The following is a 12,003-nucleotide window of genomic DNA, read 5'->3' on the forward strand; positions in this document are numbered from 1 at the left end:
TTTTTTTTTTTTTTCTGAAACTCCTCAAAAACTTTGTACTTGTGATTATGTTTTATTGCTTATTAAAAAATAATTTTTGCTTAAGAACATGTCATTTAGAACATGTTGTATTATTATGTGTTAATAAACTTCAGTTAAATATTACTTGATTCTTCTTGTAAATGAACAGTTTTCCCATTAGGGAGATAGTAGCTCATATTCGAGAATATTAAAATGCATTATTTCTTTCTCTTGCCTGCATGTGTATTTGCATGCATATAGAGGCAACTTCAGCTGAAAACTCATTTTTGAACTTGGGAGGGATCATAGGTATATGCTAAGTACGGCCTTTTCTTTTATTTCCTCTTCTTCATAGTCTTTCAAGTTTAATTTACCATCCTTGTTTTGTCATGTGCAGGAAGGAGCAGCTAGTCTATTGTATACCATTATAACTTTCTTTCCAGCTGCCATCCATCATCATTATGACAGGGTAAGTTTTATTTTCATTATGAGACTTCCTACTCTTAATTGGTGTAGTTGTAATATACAAGCCTATGAAGCATGAATATGTCACAACCCCCTCCATATCCATGTTGTATCTGTGTTGGACATAAGACATGCTTTATCAGATATAGAGGATACAGAAAAAAGTAAAAAGTAATTTAGTCATGAGATGACATTGTGGTGACACGTTGAGGACACTGGATGTGACAGCTTGTTGAAAGGTTGTTCTGGCATTGAGAGGTTTCTGGCAGCTTTGGAGGATATCCATTGAGTAAAATGGATGGAGGGTGGCAGTTAATGTTAGGTGGTAGTGAAATTATACCTTCAGTAATTAGGAGTTAAAAGAGTTTCTAACCAAAGAGGGAGAGGTAGTTCGGTAGTTTAGATGATTGCTGTGACTGAGTGGACTTTGGCTGACTGTTCAGTTAGAGTGTTAAGAAGAGGCAGATATTGGTTGGGTCTCCATGTTATTGTCAGCTTTTATGTTAACTTTGGGTTTTCTTTCAATTACAAAAAGAATTTATGTTATTTCTAGTTTTGTTGGGTCAGATTTAAAATGATGGGCCTTTTAAATTGTAATATAATCAAAGCCATACATACAAACATGTAGATAGAAGAATTAATGTTTAGGCTCTAGGTATGTTTCTTATAAAATTGATTATAACTTGTCATAGGTTCACAGTTGACTATTCATGGCAGTTCATTAATGAGATAATGTATCTGAAGAAATCAACATCATTTGATTATTGCCAATGTGGATCCATGATTTGACAACAATTCTTTCATTGCATCACAGAAGTTATGGTGTATTTATTGCTACTCGTTTGGTCCTTATATCGGGCTATGATAACACCTTAACCTAGAAGCATGTATCAGAAAATTGTAAAAATTTCAAAAATAAAAATATGTTTGCTTGTTATATTTTAAATGATGTGTGAGGGCAATATATGATACTATGAATGATGCCATCATATGAGTCCCATAGGTTCAAATTGACATGGCAAAATCAAACCTCAGTTGCTTTAAGCGTACTTGCAAACTGATGTAAGAGAAGAATAGAAAGATTTCTTTTAACTGAATTGTGCCTTAATACAATCTTTAGGTGTCTTCTGCTAATAAAGTTACAATGCACTGGTGTAAAATAACTTTTGCAGGCTGAAGCTGTTATTGCTTCAAAAATTCTTTCAGGGAAATACAGTACTAAAACATCAAAGGTAGCGTGTTTCTTTTCTCCTGTTCTATTCACTGTTGGCAAGTAGAAAAAGAAACAAAAGGTAGCAAGTATATGCTTTCTGCTGTTACATTTTTTTTCTTTTCTGACTGGTTCAAACTTCAGAAACTTGGTTATTGCTTAGCATTACTTCCAAAATCGAAAGGAGATGAGGATAGCTGGTCCCTAATGATGCAGAAAATTTTGTTATCAATAAACGACCTCCTGAATGATGCTTTCCAAGGTGTAGAAGAAGGTAAAATTTAACACCTTCATGGATAAGCCGCTGGTTGGCCTTAAGGGTAATAAATAGATGGATGTGCTTTTAATAACTTGCAGAAGCTAAATCTGATGAAGCTAGGAGATTATTGGTTCCTCTGGGAAAAGATCTGCCATCTCCTTTAGGTCATACCCCATTAGAAGGTGCCTCTCATGAGGCAACAAGGAGTTCTGAGAGATTGCCTGCATCAACTGTCTCTACTCTGATATTTTGCTGTTGTAAAATGCTTACAAGTTCATATCCCATTCAGGTATTGTTGAAATTCAGATCCATGAAAATGAAGCTTATTTAAATTATGGCCTTGAAAGATTTTTCTGACTTCATTTTTATTAAAAGAAAAAATTATAGATGCATTAGTCATGTTTTTCAGCAACATTGTATATTTTGATTAATAGGTGACTGCTCCAATTCGTGCCATGTTAGCTCTTGTTGAGAGGCTGCTGATGGTTGATGGTTCTTTGCCACACACCATGTTGCCCTTTATGACTGCCATGCAACATGAGTTAATTTGTTCTGAACTTCCAGTCTTTCATGCTTACGCTTTGGAACTTCTCATTGCAATTATAAAGGGGATGCGCAGGTTAGAAAGAACAAGTTTCTTTTACTACAGTGTTTTCTTTAGAATAATAGTACTCCCTCTGTCCCATTTATTTGTCACATTTTGACTTTATTTTGGTCTAAATTTTGTAACTTTGACCTCTATTATTTTAAATATTTTAATTTATTAAATTTTACAATATACATTTATATATATGTAATCTAAAAGCTACTTCTTTTAAGTTTTTTAGAAAATATTTATTCATATTTTTATCAATGATCAATTTTAATAAAATGAGGTCAAAGTTAAAAAATTTAGACCAATAAAAGTAAAATGTGAGAAGCTTATTGGGATAGAGAGTAGTATATATGAGCTTTGTTTTTTGGGTTTGGAGTCTTTGATCTACTATACTTCAATATGTTGTGACTTTATTTTTTATTTTTAACCTTTTTGCTTTTTAGGCTTCATTTGATTGATGTTTTTGCTATTTGCTTTTGGCTTTTTGGCAAAAAATGAATAGAAAGCAAAAGGAAAAAAGAATGCATAGAAAAAAAAAAAGCAAATAGCAAAAGCATCAATCAACTGGAGCCTCAATATGTACTGTCAATTGCTACTTCCTCCTAATATTTCAATAACTAGTTGAATTTCTGTAAAATTCTTTTTGAATGGCAGGGTGCTCATTTTGTGATTTCTTTCTCATATAATTCTCTTTTATGCTTTCTTTCTGCTCAGAATTCTTGGTCAGACTTTTCCCCTTGGTTATCTCTTAACATGTTTTGTCTGATCAAAGTCAGAAAGGCCTGGTTTGAGTAAATAATGTATTCATCTGCCTGAAAAGGTTTTTGTTAATCTCTTTTTACTATATCCTGTCTGGCTTTCACATGGGCAATAGACTAATTGTTGTTGAATGTCCTTCAAAATTTAATTCCAGAAGCTGTAGTTGTGGTGGTCTACAAATGACAGATCAATATGGAAGCTCATTGAATTTGGTTTTATGAGAGATCAGTGAGGCGAGGCTTGGTGTTCTCATTTATAATGATATCAGTAATTGAATAGGCATGGAAAACTAATACTAAATAAGATCGGCACATCATTTGTGTGTGGAAAAAGCAGGGTACAGCAAGGTTACCTTTCTGATTAATAGGATTTACCTTTTAATTTATTTCTTGTGCCCCTAATTTAAGAAAATTTTACTTCTTGGACATTTGGAAATGGAACGTTTCCCTAAAAACTAGTTTTTAAGTAACTCGTCTCTACCTGTTCTATTTATGAGGATTGGAAGATTGAACCTCCGAGGTTCAGTGAATGTGATCATGGTTAGTTTTTGGTGATAGGGCCTTTGGAATAAGGGATCTATTTGTCATTTTTCATTTTGGTGACTTGGAAATTTTCTTATATTAATTGCAATAGGAGGAGGCCACATCTGGTTTTATTGGCCAAGTTTATCTCTAAATTCCAAAAGAGATGTTGAGCAATGCACCTTAGTGGAATATGAGAAGAAGAGGCATTACCTTCTTTAAATGTGCTTTTAACCTTGTTAACCATTTGCTCTACTCCAAAACCCACTGCTCGTTCTTACCTTAAATATTAGCAGAATATATGGTAGCATCCTTAAGAAATCATCAATTTGCCCCTTGCCCAAATTTGATTTTTGTAAACATTCTGGGAAAACCTTTTACACCTGTTTTTCTCAGCTGCTACTTGTAATCTAATTTCTATGTTTCTCTTTGTTTTCTTTCTCTATTTCTAGAGATATCTATTGTCCTTATAGATTTCATGCCTGTATGATTTGTTGGTCAATTTGAAGAGTTCACACATATGCTTTATTGATACCTTGATTTTATTTGCAGGCAACTATTACCGCATGCTGCATACGTTGTGAGACTTGTTACAAGGTATTTCAGGAGATGTGCACTGCCAGAATTGCGGATAAAGCTCTATTCAATCACTAGGATGTTGCTTATATCAATGGGTGTTGGTAAGCAGTATTCTCTTTGAATATCCTTATAATTTTTCACCCCTATGATATCAAATAGCTGCCATTACTGTTTTCTTCCCTTGTTTCTTTCTTGGGTCTGATTAATGGCTAGTTCCTATCTTCAGGCATGCATGTATTTCCAGTCATTATTTTGATGTATAAGCTGAAGCTAAAGTAGCATGCTGTTGTCATTCTCTTGATTCGTAATTGCCTCAAACTCTAGCCCCTCCTTCCGAATTTTAAATTTCTGCAGGGAGTTTTTACTCTGCTCATATTAGAAATTCTCTCCGGATTGAGAATACTTCAAACTGAAAACTCAGTAAGGGATGAAAAGAAAAAGCGAGAGGTAGCAGACCGTCATGTACTAGTGTCAATATACATATCTGATTACTAAATGTGCAACCTTAGAATGAAAACCAGTTACAAACTGCCTGAAGGATTGAAACTTTATGTGGCCATTGATTTAACTATTAGGTATCTGATGTAGAACAAGTAGGGAGGAGATAAATAATAGACATTTAGAGGGAAAATCAGAAATAAACTGAAGGAAATTGGCAGAGAAATCGAAGAACTAGGGAGAGAAAAAACCAGAAAGAATCAAGAGGGAGAAAATCATGATACTCAATATCTCAAAAACTTCACATATTCATCATCCAGAAACCTGAATTCAAAATAGCATAGGTACTTATATTATAGTTAAACCCAAAACCTTAATAAAATGCAAAACACCAAATGTGACCCTAAATCCTAATACTTGGAAAAGAAGGTAAATACTAATTAATATGAAATAACCTAAATAATCTAAAATAGCCTAATTAAAGTTAAAGATTACAATAAAATCCATAAATTATAAAATAGAAGTCCTAGATAATGTAATCCCTTAAGTAGCATATTTTCATCCTCCATCAGCATCAAGTTGCAGGAGTTTTAAATGTTATTTGAAATTTAAGCCTTTCCCTAATAGAGCAGCACATAAAAAATGTGAAGAAACAGATATGACTGGACATCTGAAACCCTTGTCCTCTCCAAAGTAGAACTACCCAGGGCATAGTGTGCAGCCATGTTGCAGACCTAGGCTGGTCAATGAGTAAAGTAGAAAGAAAGGAGAGCCTGTACTGTTGTATGCTGTTTTAATACTTTAATTATTTTGAAAACCTGCAGAGATAAATTTTTATCTTGGATAAATAAGTTTCTCAAATTTGCAGCACTAATATATATCACTGTATAGTAGAGTATTTCACAATAGTTGTGTTGAGGCCATTGATGGCCACATAGTGGGCCCACGTATCTGTTAATATAGTTATGGCTTGCAACTACAGCAAGCACTTTCTTATTTTTGGCATGCAAAGATTCTTATGCCAATATTGTCCTGTTATCCCCTAACTAATTGGATATTTGTATTTGCTGTTGTGGATGCATTTTTTCTTGGCTGGTTCTCCTTAGCAATCACTTTTCATATTTTTATATTAATTTAGATCTTTGTTGGGTTCTGTATATTTACTGGTGTTGCTTTAGAATGTAGTGCACTAGGAGTGGAATGTGGTTAACAAGGTTGTGGCTATATTCTGAGAAAAGGAAACAAAGAAAAACCTCTGGGAGGAACTTTTTCAGCATATGAGATCACATGTTGATATGTGTTAATAATGTGATTGAATGTAAGTTTTCAATATTCCTTCTGAAATCTTGAAGGGGAAGTGTTCATAATGTTCTAAAATTTTCTGACTAAATGAGGTATGTTGGAAGGTTGGTGATGGCCTTTTTTTCTTTGTTCTATATAACTCTTTAGATCTGCTAAAACACGTGCTGTGTTGGAAGTGCATTAGAATTCTAATGGTACATGAGGTAGATTGATCTGTTTTCCATAAGTCATTTAGGACTGTAAGAGTTTGTGGTGGATTAAAATTCATGATTTCTCTACCATAGTTGCCATCTATTCTAATGGAAATGAGCTTTGGTCCGAATTACTAATATGCAGCCTTTTTGTTCCTTTTAAACCAGGGATGGCAATATATCTTGCACCGGATGTCATTGACAATGCATTCAATGATCTGAATTCTTTTGGTGATGAAGATGCTGAAACATCCCCTACAAACATAGGACCCTCTACTGGAGCTTCACCACAGCCTAGCAATAGGAAAAGAAAGCATGGTACTAAAACTGGATCTGTTGAAGAGAAACAAACAATTAGTTCAGAAGTGGAGGCACCGAATACACATCAAACGACTCCAATTACTGTAAAAATTGCTGCACTTGACACTTTGGAAGTTCTTCTCACAGTGGTATGTGAACTACATCTGTATTTGCAGAACATGTTCTGTTATCTGCTTTGAATCATGAGTGAGAATCAAGCAATTCTCATACATTTGAAAACTTTGCTAGCATGCACTAATTTTTTTCTTTTTAAAGTTTTATAGGATAAGTTCTCAATACGCTAAATGTGCAGAAAAAGAAGTGAACTGTTTTTTAGAGTTTTCAAATGATGTATAAAAGTTTGGATTAATGGAATATTAAAAAAAAAGAATCACAAAACCATCTTTAGTGTTTTTATATAATAAGAAGAAAATACATAAATTTATATGTTGTTTATTTTTTATAATGTCTATCATAGAAAGGTCTTGTTTTTATTTTTTATTTTCTGCAGTTATGTGATATATACGAACTGAAGTTAACTTCTTTAGTTAGAAGTATATGATAAATCTAAAATTTATTTTCTTTGTACATATTGTCTATCTTTAAGAATTATAGAAACTAATGTTCATAGACAATTCTTTGTGTTATATATATGAGTATACAAGTAGTTTTTGTCCAACTAGTAGTATTGCCTCTATAAATGAACTTTTGTTATACTTGTTTTTTGGCAGCAGGGGGGGACCTGTTGGGGCGGGCGGGGGGTGGTGGGTGGTTTTGCAGCTTGGGGATTATTATCTTTTGTTAGTCTTATACTATATGTGTGTGTTTGTGTGTGTGTGTGTGTGTGTGATGAATATATGTTGATTTTTCATAGGGTGGTGCTTCAAAATCCGAGAGTTGGTGCTCAAGGATTGATAGTCTTTTGATAAAGACAGCAACAAATTCTTGTAAAGGGGGGTGGGGGAATGAGGAAAACAACATTTTTCTGCCTCATGAATCAACCTCGATATGGGTAGATTTCCAGCTCTCAACATTACGTGCACTCTTGGCATCATTCCTTGCCCCAGCTCGTATCCGCCCACCATTTTTATCGCAAGGTCTTGAGCTTTTCCGTAAAGGTAACTAGTTTCTTCATAGTAACATTGTTTCATATTTTTCTTCATTGAGTGAACCAATAATAAGAACACACTAACGTTCATTGAGATGATAACAAGTTTAACAATGCTATTTGCAGATGGAATATTTGGTACCAATTGAATGGCTCCTTTAGTGAATAGTGAAGATATAGAGTTTGGCAATTGGGTTGGTTAGGTCGGTTCATTTTGGGTCAAAGAACATTCAAGTCATTTTCAAGTTTGTCTTTTCAGGTTTATGTCATTTTGGGTTCCAGTTGTTTTGGATTTGGGTCATCTTGGGTTTGGGTTTGGCTTGACACTTGAGTTATTCGAGTTTGGGTCATTTTGGATTCAAGTAGTTGATTATTGAAGTCAAATCAAATTGAATTTGAACACATTATTCAAATCGAGCTAGATTTTATCAATCATTATTAAGTTATTCGCAGTCACATTTTAGTCAACTTATAATGAAGAAGCTTCTCTAGTCTAATACTCTTCCATTTGCTTTTTCAGTCATTATCTTTGTTAACTATCTAATTATCACTTAAGATGAAGTAAAGTGAAATGTTTAAAAGTAGGTGTCACAATTAACTTTACTGAATTATTGTCAATTATTTTTATCATCTATTCTAGTTATTTATTTTATTATTTCTTAATAGTGAAAAAAAGGAGAAAAATTATTTATGATATATAAATGTAGAAATTGAATTTAATCACAATAACGCAAAGAACTTATCTTTTATCTCTTTTAGACTCATAAATTAAGAAGGATAATATCTAAAGTTATATAAAAATGCAAGAATAAATAAAAAGATTTAAAAAGATAATTTTAAACTTATTAAAAATTACTAGAATAATAGGTTGTGTTATATTTATTATTTTTAACTAATTAATGTTGTTAGAAAATTAAATTATATCAATTTAAGTTTGAGTCGTTTCGCATTAGTTTTTCATATTGTTCAACTTCAGGTTCGGGTTGAGTGTATTCAAGTTGATATTTTTTATTAAATCAGTGAAGTTGAGTTCTGGTTCGGATGGCTGACGGGTTATTCAGGTTCGGATCAGTTTTAACAGTTCTATGAAGATAGCCGTATGCAAGTGGTGGAAGTTAAGGGTGCAAGTGTTGTTATCATAAGATGATTCAAATGACTAGGTTTCATTGGTGCGAGGTGTTTTAACTAGGTTTTCTTCTTGATGCCTAGTGCCACTAAGTTTTAATGAGCTCAAACATACACCAACTCATTTTGAGCTCAAGTAAACGTGTACAAACTTGGCTCCTTCGTAGAGCTTTTATTCAGCTTCGAATTCAGGTCAAGCTTTGTAGCATGGGCACGAATCCCAGTTAGGCCTCAAAGGCTAATAAATAATAAATTAAAAATATCGTACAAGCCCTTCCATCATACTGTTTGCACAAACAGTTTCTGTTGCCGTATGAAAAATGTTCACTTACTGTTAACTGTATGACTCTTCCAGGTAAGCAAGAAGCTGGAACAAAGCTTGCAGGATTTTGCGCCTCTGCGCTGTTAGCACTGGAGGTGCTTATACATCCTAGGGCCCTTCCATTGGATGATTTCCGCTCTTCTTATCAGACCTTTACTGATGGAGCTAGCCACAGATTCCCAGAAAATATGCCCTTCTATGGTCAGAAGGGTGATACCATGTTTTCCAAATCCATGCAGGGAACAGAACAAAGTGCTCTCAAGTCAGATGATGATGATCTATATGACAGGTGGCTACAAAATGAAAATGAAAATGAAAATGAATATGAAAACATCCCTGTGGAGAATATGGATGCTAAAAGATCAAGATTCAACCTTGCAGAGAAACCTTGTGCAAATGATTCATCATTTACCAATATTTTAGAGGTAAGTGAACAAGAACTAGCAGCACCTGATGCAGATGTGCATATGAGAGGCGAGGATGAAATAATGGTGCAACCCTGGCACTCTCAAGAATCAATTCAACAGACTCAAGAAATTGTTTCTGCCAAAGGTGTCACGAGTCCTGTGGTCGCTAGAAATCCTGAGGGCACTGAAATAGAATTTAAGGCGGCTGTTTCTACCAGTGATGGATTAAACCATACAGATCATGATATTGTGTCTAATGTATCGGCCGATAAAGTTGATGGTTTTGATTATGTTTATGGAAACACATCCTCGACCATATCAAATGTCGAGAAGGTTAATGCATCTGTGGCTCATTTGGATAGTGACTCATCTATGGACTCATTTCCCGATATTGTTGATGCTGATCCAGATACTGATTCAGACTAGGAAATAGGGTCAGTAGAATGATAATACTTGTACTATTGCTCTGTTAAATTGAGAAATCCATGTTAGAAACATTAATGGTGTGATCTTTGTGTTTGCCTTGTTCTGATTATTCTTGCTTGCAATTCTCCCACAGTTGCGCTCATGAGTAAACTCAGAGCAAGGCAAGGAGGAGAAGAGCGAATGTTTCCATTCTTTCTTTCATTTTAAGTTGACATTAGGTTAAGGAGAATGGACAGTATCAATCATGAGGCTTGAGGACTTGTAGTCAGAGGGGATAACTGGTACGTTTGGATTGACACAGGAGTCAGAATTGATATCAAGAGAAAATTTGTTCTTACCCAAAAGGAAAAATATTATGATTGATTCTTGTTGAGCCAGCAATGTGTGGCGATTGGAGTTATGGTGGTTGGGGTGACGAAAGGTGGTGCCATGGGGAGGGTTTGAAACATGAACAAAGCCATTTGAGAACCAACAGAAGGTGCTGCATTGTGAAGAGGTGGTGAGTGAGAGTTTTTAGTAGCTTTCACTTTGAATTTTCCTTCTTCACTCTGTAAACAAATGGGAGATATTTTTCTCTGCAACAATTTAGTTGCACAACCACCTTCATTATTGTACAAGTACTTGTAGTCAATCCCTCACAAGGGTCTTGCTTAAACCGCTTTGGTTGGTTAGACTTGGAGGCTTCGCACTCCTCCTTTTGTGTAACTCAAAACATTTTGGAGTCTATGGTCTATTTGTTTTCAAGTAAATTATTTTTCAAAATATATTTTCCAGTAATTTTAACTATTTGGGAGGGAGATAATATCGTTTCTGTGTAAAATATTTTACAGGTCAATCAAAAGACATTCTATGTATACCAAGTTTAAGTTTATTTTTAAATTGACGTTTATAATCTACTCTATGCTGTGTGAAAAAATATTTATTATTTGTTGCTCTTTGTTTATTTATATTTTTCATATACAAATACTTGTGTAGCCTTATATATTCAATGCATATGCATCCACCGTAACAGTTAAAACTTTAAAGAATTCATCTTAAAATGAGTATAATAAGATTTAATTTATTGCATAACTCAAAAGCTTTTATATTAAAAAATACATTAAGTAATAATGTGACTCCGGTTGTAGTTTATTTGACTGATAATTAAATTCATGTTAACTTCGATTTTACATTTTACATAAACTAACATTTGTTATATTTCTCATATGTTATACTTAAATATATTTATATATTATTTTTAAATTACGATTAAGAAACAACTATGTTTATAAATTTAAATTATTATTGGAAATCAATTTTTAGTATAATTTTTAATTTTGAAATTTCCTTTTGAGCAATTCAAGGTAAATTAAAATTTTATTAATTAAATTAAGTTTTTATGTAAATGTTATAGTTTATAAATTTTGAACTATTTTTACATTGTTAAATCTAATATTCTTGAATAATTTATAAATCAATATTACAAAATTTTAATTACTTACACTTCAAATTAACATTATGTTTTAAAAAATATTTATATGTGGAATTGTTGCATGAACGCACGGAACAGCCTGCACCATGCTGAAAGAATTTTGAATTCAGAGAAAAGCGTTGCCATAGGATGAGGGTAATGGAGACGTTGATGCAAAACTAATGGCTGTTATGGAATTTTCAAGATCAAAATAGCTGATGTACATTGAGCTTTTCTTCTTAGTTATGTGTTGTGTGGCCTTTCATTTTCAAGCTTTAGAATTCTCATTTACACCAAATATTTTAAAACCAAATCACGAATCAACAGATTATATTATTGACCCACCTACAGTTTACATAAGATTTATGAAGCACAGATTTATATAGATTTTTTTCCCAACATAGTGCTGCAAAATCCACTCATTTGTAAAACTCAAAGTCAGAATCAGGCTTCTTCACGTTCGTTCTGTAACCCTTTTCAAAGTCCTTGGGGAGTATGACATATCGGTTCTTCCGAACTGCATGCATTCCGGCTTCTTGACAGATT

At 33.5% G+C, this 12,003-nt stretch overlaps 1 protein-coding gene across 1 annotated transcript in view; it reads left to right on the plus strand.

Annotated features, from left to right (window-relative positions):
* The window catches only part of LOC110425850 (proline-, glutamic acid/leucine-rich protein), a 17,543-nt gene extending 6,750 nt beyond the window's left edge, over positions 1–10,793 (plus strand). The window contains exons 6-14 of the mRNA XM_089785231.1: positions 398–469; positions 1,638–1,697; positions 1,820–1,949; positions 2,033–2,223; positions 2,369–2,553; positions 4,362–4,489; positions 6,488–6,768; positions 7,494–7,737; positions 9,208–10,793. Of these exons, the coding sequence (XP_089641357.1) occupies positions 398–469; positions 1,638–1,697; positions 1,820–1,949; positions 2,033–2,223; positions 2,369–2,553; positions 4,362–4,489; positions 6,488–6,768; positions 7,494–7,737; positions 9,208–10,007 (2,091 nt within the window). The 3' untranslated portion in view covers positions 10,008–10,793. The remainder of the gene's footprint in view (positions 1–397; positions 470–1,637; positions 1,698–1,819; positions 1,950–2,032; positions 2,224–2,368; positions 2,554–4,361; positions 4,490–6,487; positions 6,769–7,493; positions 7,738–9,207) is intronic.
* The last annotated feature ends 1,210 nt before the right edge of the window (positions 10,794–12,003 follow it).

Source organism: Theobroma umbraticum, unplaced genomic scaffold (assembly GCF_002168275.2).
Source record: "Theobroma umbraticum cultivar Fairchild unplaced genomic scaffold, ASM216827v3 scaffold_12.1, whole genome shotgun sequence".
NCBI classification, from domain to species: Eukaryota; Viridiplantae; Streptophyta; class Magnoliopsida; order Malvales; family Malvaceae; genus Theobroma; species Theobroma umbraticum.